The sequence below is a fragment of the Sminthopsis crassicaudata genome, chromosome 2 (assembly GCF_048593235.1).
Source record: "Sminthopsis crassicaudata isolate SCR6 chromosome 2, ASM4859323v1, whole genome shotgun sequence".
In the NCBI taxonomy this organism is placed as follows: domain Eukaryota; kingdom Metazoa; phylum Chordata; class Mammalia; order Dasyuromorphia; family Dasyuridae; genus Sminthopsis; species Sminthopsis crassicaudata.
Window position 1 is genome coordinate 323583524 of NC_133618.1, and position 12398 is coordinate 323595921.

At 32.1% G+C, this 12398-nt stretch overlaps 1 protein-coding gene across 4 annotated transcripts in view; it reads left to right on the forward strand.

Annotated features, from left to right (window-relative positions):
• ARID4A (AT-rich interaction domain 4A) overlaps positions 1 to 12398 on the forward strand; it is an 82828-nt gene that overhangs the window by 45187 nt on the left and 25243 nt on the right. For all 4 annotated transcript variants that reach the window (XM_074290229.1, XM_074290232.1, XM_074290231.1 and 1 more), the window contains exons 12-15: positions 7039 to 7111; positions 8884 to 8978; positions 9132 to 9229; positions 10788 to 11019. In XM_074290229.1, the coding sequence (XP_074146330.1) occupies positions 7039 to 7111; positions 8884 to 8978; positions 9132 to 9229; positions 10788 to 11019 (498 nt within the window). The remainder of the gene's footprint in view (positions 1 to 7038; positions 7112 to 8883; positions 8979 to 9131; positions 9230 to 10787; positions 11020 to 12398) is intronic.

Here is a 12398-nt window from a genome sequence, read left to right on the forward strand (position 1 = left end):
AAAGGAATACATAGTTTTATAAACCTTTGGGAATAGTTCCAAATTCTTTTCCAGATTAGCCCATAACTCTACCAATAGTACATTTCTATGCAGATGACTTTTTTTTCCCAGTAGTATATTATTTTTCCAAGTACATGTAAAGATAGTTTTCAACATTCTTTTTTTCTACCTCTGAGGAAATTGGGTTTAAGTGACTTGCCCAGGGTCACACAGCTAAAAAGGGTTAAATGACTCGGACCAGATTTGAACTCAGGTCCTCCTCACTTCAGGGCTGGTGCTCTATCCACTGTGCCACTTAGCTATCTCCACATTCATTTTTGTAATTCTTTGTGTTCTAAATTTTTTTGACTCTCCCATATTTCCCCTCTCCCCAAGACAGCAGTCTGACATAAATTAAATATGTGCAATTCTTTTTTCTTTTTTTTAAATTAATTTTATAATTATAATTTTTTTGACAGTACATATGCATGAGTAAATTTTTTTTTTTACAACATTATCCCTTGTATTCATTTTTCCAAATTTTCTACTCCCTCCCCTAGATGACAGGCAATCCCATACATATTAAATGTGTTACAGTATAACCTAGATACAATATATATGTGTAAATCCAATTTTCTTGTTGCATGGTAAGAATTGGATTCTGAAGGTATAAGTAGCCTGGGTAGAAAGACAGTAGTGCAAACAGTTTACATTCAATTCCCTGTGTTCCTTCTCTGGGTGTAGTTGTTTCTGTCCATCATTGATCAACTGGAAGTCAATTGGATCTTCTTTATATTGAAGATATCCACTTCCATCAGAATATGTCTTTATACAGTATTGTTGTTGAAGTGCATATTGATCTTCTGGTTCTCCTCATTTCATTCAGCATCAGTTTATGCAAGTCTCTCCAAACCTCTCTGTATTCATCCTGCTGTTCGTTTCTTACAGAGCAATAATATTCCATAATCTTCATATGCCATAATTTATCCAACTATTCTCCAATTGATGGGCATCCATTCATTTTGCATTTTCTAGGCACTACAAAAAGAGCTGCCACAAGCCCTTTTTGTAGTGGCTAGAAACTGGAAAATGAATGGATGTCCATCAATTAGAGAATGGTTGGGTAAATTATGGTATATGAATGTTATGGAATATTATTGTTCTATAAGAAATGACCAACAGGAGGAAGACAGAGAAGCTTGGAGAGACTTATATCAATTGATGCTGAGTGAAACGAGCAGAACTAGGAGATCATTATACACTTTAACAATGATACTGTATGAGGATGTATTCTGATGGAAGTGGATATCTTCAACATAAAGAAGAGCTAATCCAATTCCAATTGATCAATGATGGACAGAATCAGCTACATCCAGAAAAGGAACACTGGGAAATGAGTGTAAACTGTGAGCTTTTTTGTTTTGTTTTTCTTCCCAGATTACTTTTTACCTTCCAAATCCAATTCTTCTTTTGCAACAACAACAACAACAAAATTCGGTTCTGCACATATATATTGTACCTAGGATATACTATAAGATATTTAATATGTATGGGAATGCCTGCCATCTAGGGGAGGGAGTGGAGGGAAGGAGGGGAAAAATTCAGAACAGAAGGGAGTACAAAGAATAATGTTGTTTAAAAAAAAAATTACCTATGCATATGTACTTTCAAAAAAATGTTATAATTATAAAAATTAATTAAAAAAAAAAAAGCTGCCACAAACATTTTGGCACGTACAGGTCCTTTTCCCTTCTTTAGTATTTCTTTGGGATATAAGCCCAGTAGTAATGTGCAATTCTTTTAAACATATTTCTATATTTTCCACATTGTGCTAGAAAAATTAGAACAAAAGGGAAAACACCACAAGAAAGGAAAAAGGAAAAACAACAACAAAAGTGAAAATACTTTGATTCAGTCTATGTAGGTTTCTCTCTGGATAAAGATGTCATTTTCTATCCCAAGTTTATTGGAATTACCTTGAATCACTATATTGTTGAAAAGAGTCATCTCCATCATGTCAACATTCATTTTTGTAAAATTATGTTCCAAATTTTTCTCCTTCCCTCTTTTACCTCCTCCCTCTCCAAGATAGTAAGCAATCTGATATAGGTTAAATATATTATCCTTTTAAACATATTTCCACATGTTCCATATTGTGTAAGGAAAAATCAGTCCAAAAAAAAGAAAAAAACTACGAAGAAAAAAAAAAAGCAAGCAAGCAAACAAAAAGGGGGAAATACTATGCTTTGTTCCACATTCGGTCTCCACAATTCTCTCTGAGTGTGAATGGCTCTTTCTGTTCCAAGTTTATTAGAATTGCTTTGAGTCACTGCATTTTTGAGAAGAGCCAAGTAAAAAGTTGATCATTCCATAATGTTGTTCTTACTGTATACAATGTTCTCCTGATTTGCATTTGACTTCCAGAACTATATAGTGAACCGTATCTCTTCATTTTAATCTCCAGGCTTTTGTTATTGGACATTCAGTATTATCACTTCAACATCTCGACCTTGATAATGTCCAAAAAAGTTTTTTTTTTTTCATCTTCTTCCCTATACTATCTTTTCTAGACTTAAGTTAAATTTTCTAGACTTAAGTTGAGACCACTATTATCTTAATATTTAATTAGGTTCACAATCATAAGTCACCTCAACTGGTTTCTATCAAATATGAGAACCTCATTCTACCCTATCCAACTACCACATCCAAAATATTACAATATTTTCTTATTTCTGTGTAATTCTTGGTTCTGAGAGACTAATATAATATCTCTTGATGTTTTAATTTTTTCTTTATTTATTTTGACTATCACCCTAATTAAATCCCTTATCACATTCACCTGAATTATTTTAGTAGCTTCCTAATTGATTTTCTTCTTCCAGTCTTTCCTTTTTCCAATCTATTCTCCACATGGTTGCCAATGAAATCTTCCTAAAGCACAGGTCTTTGCTTATAACTTTGTTCAATGACTCCAGTTCAATCTAGTGGTCATTTTAATCAAGAATTTTCTAATTACAAAAAACTTTCTAGGCATTAGAAACACAGATATAAAAAAAGAAAAACAGACCTAAGGAGTTAATATTCTTCTTTAGATATGCAAGATGTATTTTGTAATATACATGGATGTTTGTGCATGATTATATGAGGCAGAAAACATGTGACATTTTGCTGTTTAGTACAATAAATGTATAGTATAACGTCCCTTGTGGACGTATATCGCCTCACTTTCATTTTTCTGAACCAAGTATCTAACATATTAGGAGGTGATTAATAAATATTTGTGAATTGATTGATTGAAGGGACCAGGGAAGATTTCCTATAAGAGGAGGTACTTGAGCAAGACTTCTAATGAAGGTCAAGGAGTCTAAGAAGTAGAGATGAAGAGATAAAGACATGAAGGCAATAGGATAGTTTCACTTGAACATAAAATGCATGAAGAATATAGGGAGCTTACTCAAGTTCCTGAGCAATGGAGAGTCACAGATTTAGATGTTTTAGAAAATTTGGTCTTTTTTTTTTTTTTTTTTTGGACAGCTACAAGGAGAGTATGTTTGAAAGCAAGAGGACCCTTAAATTAAAATACAAATTCTCAATGTTATTCAAAGTCTATCTCAATACAGCTTCTTCTGTCTTTGTGTTTACATTATTTTCCTTCATATGCGATATATGCCAACTAGACTCACATTCTAATTCTTGCCTTTGTAAAAGTTGTTGCCTGTCCTTAGAATGTATTTCCTTTCTCCAAACTTCTCTCACCCTTTGCTCCTCCCCAAAAAGGCAGTAAGTTGCTTGATAGTGGCAAAAAAAAAAAAAAAAAAAAAAAAAAAAAATTACTTTGTGTGCTGAGACTAGTAACCTCTGCTACAGTGTCTTTGGGAGACACGTGAACCAAAGCTCATACTTAATGATACTGTTCTGCAGAGCACAGTCATTTATATTAATTTATTTTCTGAATGGGGAATGTAGAGAAAGGAGAAGGAGGAAGTGAGACTAGAAAGAGGAACGATTTTATTGACCTAAAAAAAGTATTACATACTAACAGTTGCTATACCATTTAAATTTATGTGTATTTAGCTATATTTGTTATTACAAAATAATAAATTTGGGCCTTTTTTTTTTTTTTTTACTATAATAGCTTTACGTAAAGTAAGTTAAGCAATGCATAAATCTGTTAATTATATATGAAATGATGTTTTTTTAAAAAAAAAACCCATAACTTAGTGGGATAGTCAGGAAAACCTCGCTTTGTATTCTACTTGTGACAGTTTTTAGTTTTGTGCCCAGAAGCGATTACTTTTATGAATTCTTATAAGTTCTGTCATCTTTAGGATGGTAATAAAGAAGGATAGATAAAATATTTATTAAGTGCTTAATTTATGCCAGGAACTGTGGTAATAATTGTGAGAATCAAATGAGACAATGTTGATCATAGTAAGGTTAGTGATTTTTTTTGTTGTTATTAGAATCTCCCATATAGGGATTTCAAAAAAAATTAATACTACCTAACATCTATATAACATTTTAAGATTTGCAAAGCACTTTTCATTATCACCTTTGCAAATTTGATTGATGTGAGGTGATATCTTAGAGTTGTTCTTCCTCTTTCCCAAATATATTTTGCAAGGCTTTTTTGTTGTTTTTAATTTTTATTATTAATCTAAACTCATTCTAAGATTTTGCATTCCTCACAATGTTTTCCTAGACTTTTTACCTGCCTTTTCTTTTATGTTGTGTACATATTCTCTTAGCTAAGTTGGTTTCTGAGTTTCCTGTGCATTTTTTATCAGTCACTCCAGCCAACTCCCCCTTTTCCTAGCCAATGAAATTGATTTTCTTGTCATTAGGATTTTATTCTTGAACTCTAATTATATTGAACTGACTTACCATATAGAATTTTAATCCATAGATTTCTGTCCTTTGTTTGAACCATTTGAAATCTTTTCCTACATTTAGGACACCTGTAATTATATTTGGTTTTTCTCTTTGCTGTCACAAATTCTAAAGTGGAATGATAATATTCTTTTATCCCACCAATTAGTTCCTCTCTATTGGTGAGAGTCAGATTCATAATGAAATTTCCTTTGTTAGTCCTTTATCCATTGAAGGATTATCAGTAAGGCATCTCAGGAATTTTTAGTTGATGTTTCTGGCAGAGGTCTCAGAGATATCCCCATAATTGAAAGCTCCTATTACTTCTGTCTTATTCTCATGTGCCAGAACTATGATCTCTTTTTCTTTTTTATCCATTTGATATGAAATTACATAATAATAAAATCTTTTTGTCTTTTCCACTAATTTTCACCCAAAATTCACCAGATACTTAACCCATTATTTCTTCTCTGTCATTTCAGAATTTCTTCACATGAGAGTATATTTTTAATAAACTGATTGACCCTATATTTGACCTATCCTTTTTAATTTATTACCTTCTATAAAGATTTCTTTTATAGATTTCATTTCATTAAGTTTCAGTGATTTATTACCTTTTTTGATAACAGATATGTATAGTTAAGCAAAACAAATTCCCCCACTAACCTTTCCAAAAATATCTCAGTCTGCACACTTGAGTTTATCACCTCTCGAGATTTGGATAACATGTTTTGTCGTGAATCCTTTGGAATTATAGTTGATTATTGCAATGATCAAAATTCTAGAGTTTTCAAAGTTGTTATTGTTGTTCTGGTTCTCTCACTTTTTTCTCTATCACTTCCTGCAAGTTTTTCTAAGTTTATCTGAAAATTAACCCCATCATTTCTTGTAGCAAATTACTACTTACCCACATTCATATATCATAATTTATTCAGTAGTGATCCTTCGGTTTCCAGTTCTCTGCCACCACAGTGACTTATTACTTTGTATATATTTTATATTGGCTTGTCAGTGCATAATTTGTTTCTCTTCTATGTATTGCCTCCCCACCCCCTTTACATATAACACACCTAAAACTTAAGTACAATAAGAGAAACTTTCAAGTTTTTTGTTTTACCTCTAGCATTGTGCCTGGCACATAGTAAGTGATTAATAAATGTTCATCAAATGGAATTGGATCTTTAATTTCTGTCATGGCCCTAACAAGGTGTCACTTCTTAATAGAAAATTTTTTTAATTCCCTATTTGAAGTATTCTCCTCTTCCTTAAATTTTTAAGGTTGTTTCCTCCCAGCAGTAGTCTATAATCTCTTTTGGTAGGATTTTTAATTCCTGTCTTTGTATGCCTACCACCAAGTACAATACTTTGGATGTAATAGACCTTTATTAGATCATCTTAGTTGTCTCTTCTGGAACTTATATGCCAAGAAGCAACATGTATAGATAAAGAAGCAACAACATCTAGAACCAAACATGGAAAGACTGGATTGGTTTAAGATTGGAAAAGGGAGTACAACAAGGTTGTGTATTGTCCACCTTATTTATGAAATATGTGAAAATATCAGACTGAATGAATCCAAAGCTGGAATTAAGGTTGCAAAGAGAAATATTCACAGTCTCAGATATGTAGCAGTACCACTGATGACAAAAAAGGAAGAGGAATTAAGCCTCCTAATGAGAATGAAAGAGGAAAGTGTAAAAGCTGATTTGAAGTTTTACAAAAAAAAAAAAAAATTAAACCTAAGATCTTATGCCACAGAGAGTAAATGTACTTATACTTTTATTCTACTTTCATTTTTCCCCTTTGGTTCTAATAGATCTGGTCAATTTTCTTTGATGATTTCTTGAATTATTTAATCCAGGTTTTCTTTATTTAGTCAGGATTTTTCAGGAAGTCTAATGATCCTTAAATTACATATTTTTGATCTGTTTTCTAGGCCCCCGTTGGGGGTTTTTTATTAGCTGATTCCTTAAGTGTTCTTTGAATTTTTCAGTCTTTTGGCTTTCATAGTTATTGTTAGTCATGTTGACCTTGTAGGTATGCAGATTTCACATATTAAGTTTAATGTCTTGTTTGATGTTTTTTTTTTTCTTGAAGATTTTCTTCTTATTCCCAGTCTTAAAAAATAAAGTTTCATAAGAGAATATCATTCCCCTTTCCCAGAAATTCACTTAGCATTTGTCTTTGCAGCCTGAAGAAGAGCTTGATCCTGAAGAGAGGGACAACTTCCTCCAACAGCTTTACAAGTTTATGGAAGACAGAGGTAATCTACCACTATAATCTTTAAAATAACAAGAAAATGATTTATTAAAAATTACTTGGTTTTAATTTGGATGTTTTAATTATATATCACTTGAATAACTAATTTCCCAGTGATGATTGTCCATTATAAAGGATAAATATCTTTGTTGCCATTAGGATTTAAATATAGAGATAATATATTATAGTAAATAGCCAGTCAGAATCAGGAAGACCTAGGTATAAGGCCTGTTTCTGATAAATACCGACTCTGTGACCTTGGGCAAATCACTTTAAGCTCTCAGTACCTTTAGCAACTATCTAAATTCAATAGAAGTGGCAAATCCACATTTGTGGAGAAAGTTTCCATACTAGCAGTTCTGTAATATCAAAGAAATCACAAATTTAGTTCTCTTCCTCCTCTCCCCCAAATTAAGGCTAATAATGACAGCTAACACTTTTAAAGGGAAATGTAAAATGTATTTTTTATGGAAATATATATTTTTTAAAATTATATGAACTGTTATTTCAGAATTTTATAAAATAATTATCAGTTAATGTTAAAATATTTTTTTAAGCAAGAGATGATTTACTCAGTTGTAGCTCACAAGACCCCCTATTTTCCAGTTAAAATTGGTTAGTTATTTTTCTAGTATGTCATAAATATTTACATAAATTTCTCCTCATCCATCCTCTTAATTAATTCCCTAGGTTATTGCTAGTTTGTGTGGGGGGGGTTGTTTTTGTTTTGTTTTGTTTTGTTTTGTTTATGGTCAAGCCCAATAAGAATGGACCTTGAAGTAGAAGTATACATTCTTTGAACTACTAAATACACATCACCTAACTTGTGTTAAAAGTATCTTGGGAGATGTTAATCTGGTCATATGATTTCTGATCTTCAAAAGTAACCATATAAATTTGTACTCTTAGTAGTTTTGCCAGATGTGTTGAATTGTTCCTAGCAGTTGTAATGTAAAAAACTGGATTAATAGCCAAACCCTTTTTTGTGTTACTCTCAATATTCTGCTTCATAGTTTTAGACCAGAAATAGCAGTGATTATAGTTAACCAGACCTATTTCATTAGCATTAGAATGAGTATTTTTGCTAATAAAACTTGATTGCAGTTAGTTATTAGAGTACTTTTTGTTTTTTAGTTAAATTTAGCCAGAAGTAGATACATAATAACAATTTTCCCACCAACTTCCAAAGTACCTGGGACATAATTAGAATATTTTCCATTGAAGCCAAATTGCCCCCCTTGCTGTTTTTAGAACTCGTGCTCTATCTCCCTCTTTGCAAAGATGTTTCACAACACACTAGAGTGCCTAGAACGCCTTCTCTACTCATCTATCTCATAAGAGCCTTAATTTTTGTTAAATGTATAGTCTACTAAAAGTTTTCCCTAATTCCCCTGCTTAATTGACAGTACTGTAATTCTTTCTTAAGTTATCTTGTGTTTACTTGTCTGTTTACATGTTGTTTTCCCCAGGAGAATGTAAGCTCCTCATGAGCAGGGATTTCTTTTTTGTCTTTGTATTCCCAGTGCCTGTCATAGGAAGCGCTTAATAAATGTTTGCTGAATTGACTCAAATTGAATTCTAGATTGTTCATACCAGTTGAAGATCCTTTCCAGTATTTGCTGGGTATTAGAGCAAAGATGCTGACTGATTGTTTCAAGTGAGAGACTATAACTAATAGAGTTTGGGGGGAGTCAAATATTGATGGTTTTTTCTTGAAATAAACCTTTTATATTTTAATAAAATTTTTATTCAAAAAATTTTTTTTATATTGAAAAGGTACTCCCATCAATAAACCACCTGTTTTGGGCTATAAAGATCTAAATCTCTTCAAACTCTTCCGACTGGTTTATCACCAAGGTGGCTGTGACAATGTAAGTGTAACAGTGTTTACTTTGAATGTGTGTTCATCTGGTTGAAAGAGGAAACTTAACATTATCATTCTGTGTTTGCTTGGCTTACATAAAGAGTGGTATAGTGATTGTTTCCCTGCCCAATTGTTAACAAATGAAATTTATTTTTAACAGATTGATAGTGGTGCTGTATGGAAGCAAATTTATATGGACCTTGGCATTCCTATTTTGAATTCTGCAGCTTCGTACAATGTAAAAACTGCCTATAGAAAGTAAGTAGTATGGTTATATATAAAGAATAAATACTTAAAGGAATTAGTTCTATAAAGAACTGTTAAATTTGTTTTATATCACAAGAAGGCATTGCTTATAGTTAAGATATGATATGAAGCCTCATCTCTTCCAATGAGAAGGAAGTAAATGATCCAGTGGAAAGAGCCATGGATTTTTAGTCTGTAAATCTGAGTATGAATTCCATCTCTGTTCTTTTACTCTCTTTATGACTTTGGGCAGTTCTCTCCCATCTCTGGGTTTTGGTTTCTTCATTTGTAAAATACGAAGATTAGATTGTATTAGTCGTTCCCAAGCTGTGGTTGAAAGGCCTCTTAATCCATTTGTATCCTCAGCATTGTCATTTTTATTATTTATTATTTAAAGTAAATATTTCTCTGTAGGCCAAATAAATAATAAGGCTTGTACCTTATACAGATTATCCAATATTATGTGTATTTAGGACTGACAATACAGATGGACAAAAAATTAGACCCAAAGTTGGAAGAAGGAAATGCTTTGGGGAAATTTCAGGGAACTTATACTCATCCCAAATTTCTCATAACAGGTCTTTTCAATAGATTTTACTGTTGTTGACTGGATAGCAGCAAGACGTGAGACATCACTGCCTATTAAGAACTAAATGTGAACAATACCCAGAGGGCAATAAAAAGTCACATGGTAGTTGTGAGCAAGGTTCAACATAATAAGGAACTTTGAAGAACAGGAGTAAAGGCTGTCATACAAAAATTGTATGCCAGAAAGAGAAGATGGGCTTGTCAAAGCAAGACAAAAGCAAAGAATGATGGATGGGGATGGACAGAGTGATATACCAGTACTCTCATGATTTCAGGAGAAATAGAGGAAGAGCATTCAGTAGACTCCTGTGATGAACTTTGGAGAAGACATGACAAAAATCATGTAGGATGAGAAAGCATGGATGCGTTGTGATCTGCAAAATCATTGAGATCACAGATCCAGTTAATTATTGAGAATTTTAAAAATGTATTTAGATTCTTGATACTAAAATTATTTATAAGTGTTAACTGAATTGATAATAGCTTTTTGTCATTATGTATTTTCTAATGATTATCCTAAAATCTTGGGAATTGTTTTATTTTTAAAAGTAGGGCCCCAAGTTCCCTAAAATATTGGGGAAATTGGTTCCTACATTCTCTTCATCCAATGAATAATTGTAAATAAGACTCTTTTAGGGAAAAAATTTTTATATTTAGCATTTCCATTTATTAGTTAAAAATTTTTTTTTTCTATCACATGGGAATTCTTCACCTTTTCTGTCACAGACCCTTTTGGCAGTGTGGTGAGCCCTTCCCAAGGTAATGTTTCTCAAAATATAAAGGAAACCAGTTATGTTGAAATAATAAATTTCAGTTTATCAAATTAAAAAATATTAAAGTAAAAAGAAAACAAATTCACTGACCTCAGGTTAAAAATTATGTGTTTGAGGGTTTTTTTAAGTTGTAGTACCCAAATTTTGCTTATTTCTTCAGAATTTTAAACATAGCAATTTTTATAGTCTTTGAAATTTTGTTTATTTAGATATCTCTATGGTTTTGAAGAATATTGCCGTTCTGCAAATATTCAGTTTAGGACCATCCATCATAATGAACCAAAAGTAATAGAAGAAATCAAAAAACTAGAGGAATCAATGGAAGAAACTGTGAAAGTGGAGCAAGAAATGCCTTTAGTGGAAGTAAAAAGTGAACCTGAAGAAAACATTGATTCAAATAGTGAAAGTGAAAAAGAAGAAATAGAATTAAAGTCTCCAAGAGTAAGTGAATAATACTAATTTTTTATTTGATTTTAAGTATTATTATTTTTTTTTTTTAATTTTCCCTGAGGCTGGGGTTAAGTGACTTGCCCAGGGTCACACAGCTAGGAAGTGTTAAGTGTCTGAGACCAGATTTGAACTTGGGTCCTCCTGAATTCAGGGCTGGTTCTCTATCTACTGCGCCACCTAGCTGCCCCGGTTTTAATCATTTTTAAGAATGTATGTAGTGTTTTTTTAAAAATAGAATCTAATTTTTCCAAATACATGTACAGATAGGTTTCAGCATTCATTTTTGTAAAACTTTTGTGTTCTAAGTTTTTCTCTCCCCAAAACAGCAAGCAATCTGATGTAGTTTATACATGTATAATCATTCTAAACATAGTTCCATATTTGTCATGTTTTGCCAGAAAAATAAGACTAAAAAAAGGTGGGGAAAAGTCAAAAGAAAAACAAGCAAAAAGGTGAAAACAATATGCTTCACTCTGCATGCAACCTCAGTTCTCTGTCTCTGGATGTGAATAACATTTTCCATCCCAAGTCTATTGCAATTACCTTGAATCACTACATTGTTGAGAGGAGCCAAGTTCTTTTTTACAGTTGATCATCTTTGATCAAAAATTCATAATTTTGTTGTTGTGTACAATATTCTCTTGATTCTGCTAACTTTACTCAGCATCAGTTCATGTAGGTCTTTCACCTGCTTATTATGGCTTATAAAACAATAATAATATTAATTTATATCCATATACCATCACAAATTCAGTCATTCCACAACTGATCGACATTTATTCAATTTCTAGTTCCTTGTCATTTCAAAAACATTTTTGCATGTTGGGGCCTTTTCCCATTTTTATGATCTCTTTGGGATACAGACTCAGTAGTGAAATTCTGGATCAAAAGGTATGCACAGTTTGGTAGCCCTTTGGGCAGAATACCAAATTGCCTCCAGAATTGTTGGATCATTTCATAACTCCACCAGCAATATATTAGTATTCCAGTTTTCCCACATCCCCTCCAGTATTTATTATTATCTTTTCCTATCACATTAACTAAACTGAGAGGTGAGATGATACTTGAGAGTTGTCTTAATTTGCACTCCTCTAATCGATAGTGATTAAGAGCATTTTTTTATATGACTAGAAATGACTTTAATTTCTTCTTCTGAAATTTGACTGTTCGTATTCTTTGATCATTTATTAACTGGGAAATGATTTGTATTCTTATAAATTTGAGTCAGTTCTCTATGTATTTTAGAAATTAGACTTTTATCAGATTTTTGTAAGACGATAAAATTTATTTCCCAACACCTCTCTTCTAAACTTGGCTGCATTGGCTTTGTTTGTTCAAAACCTTGTTAATTTAATGTAATCAACATTCCC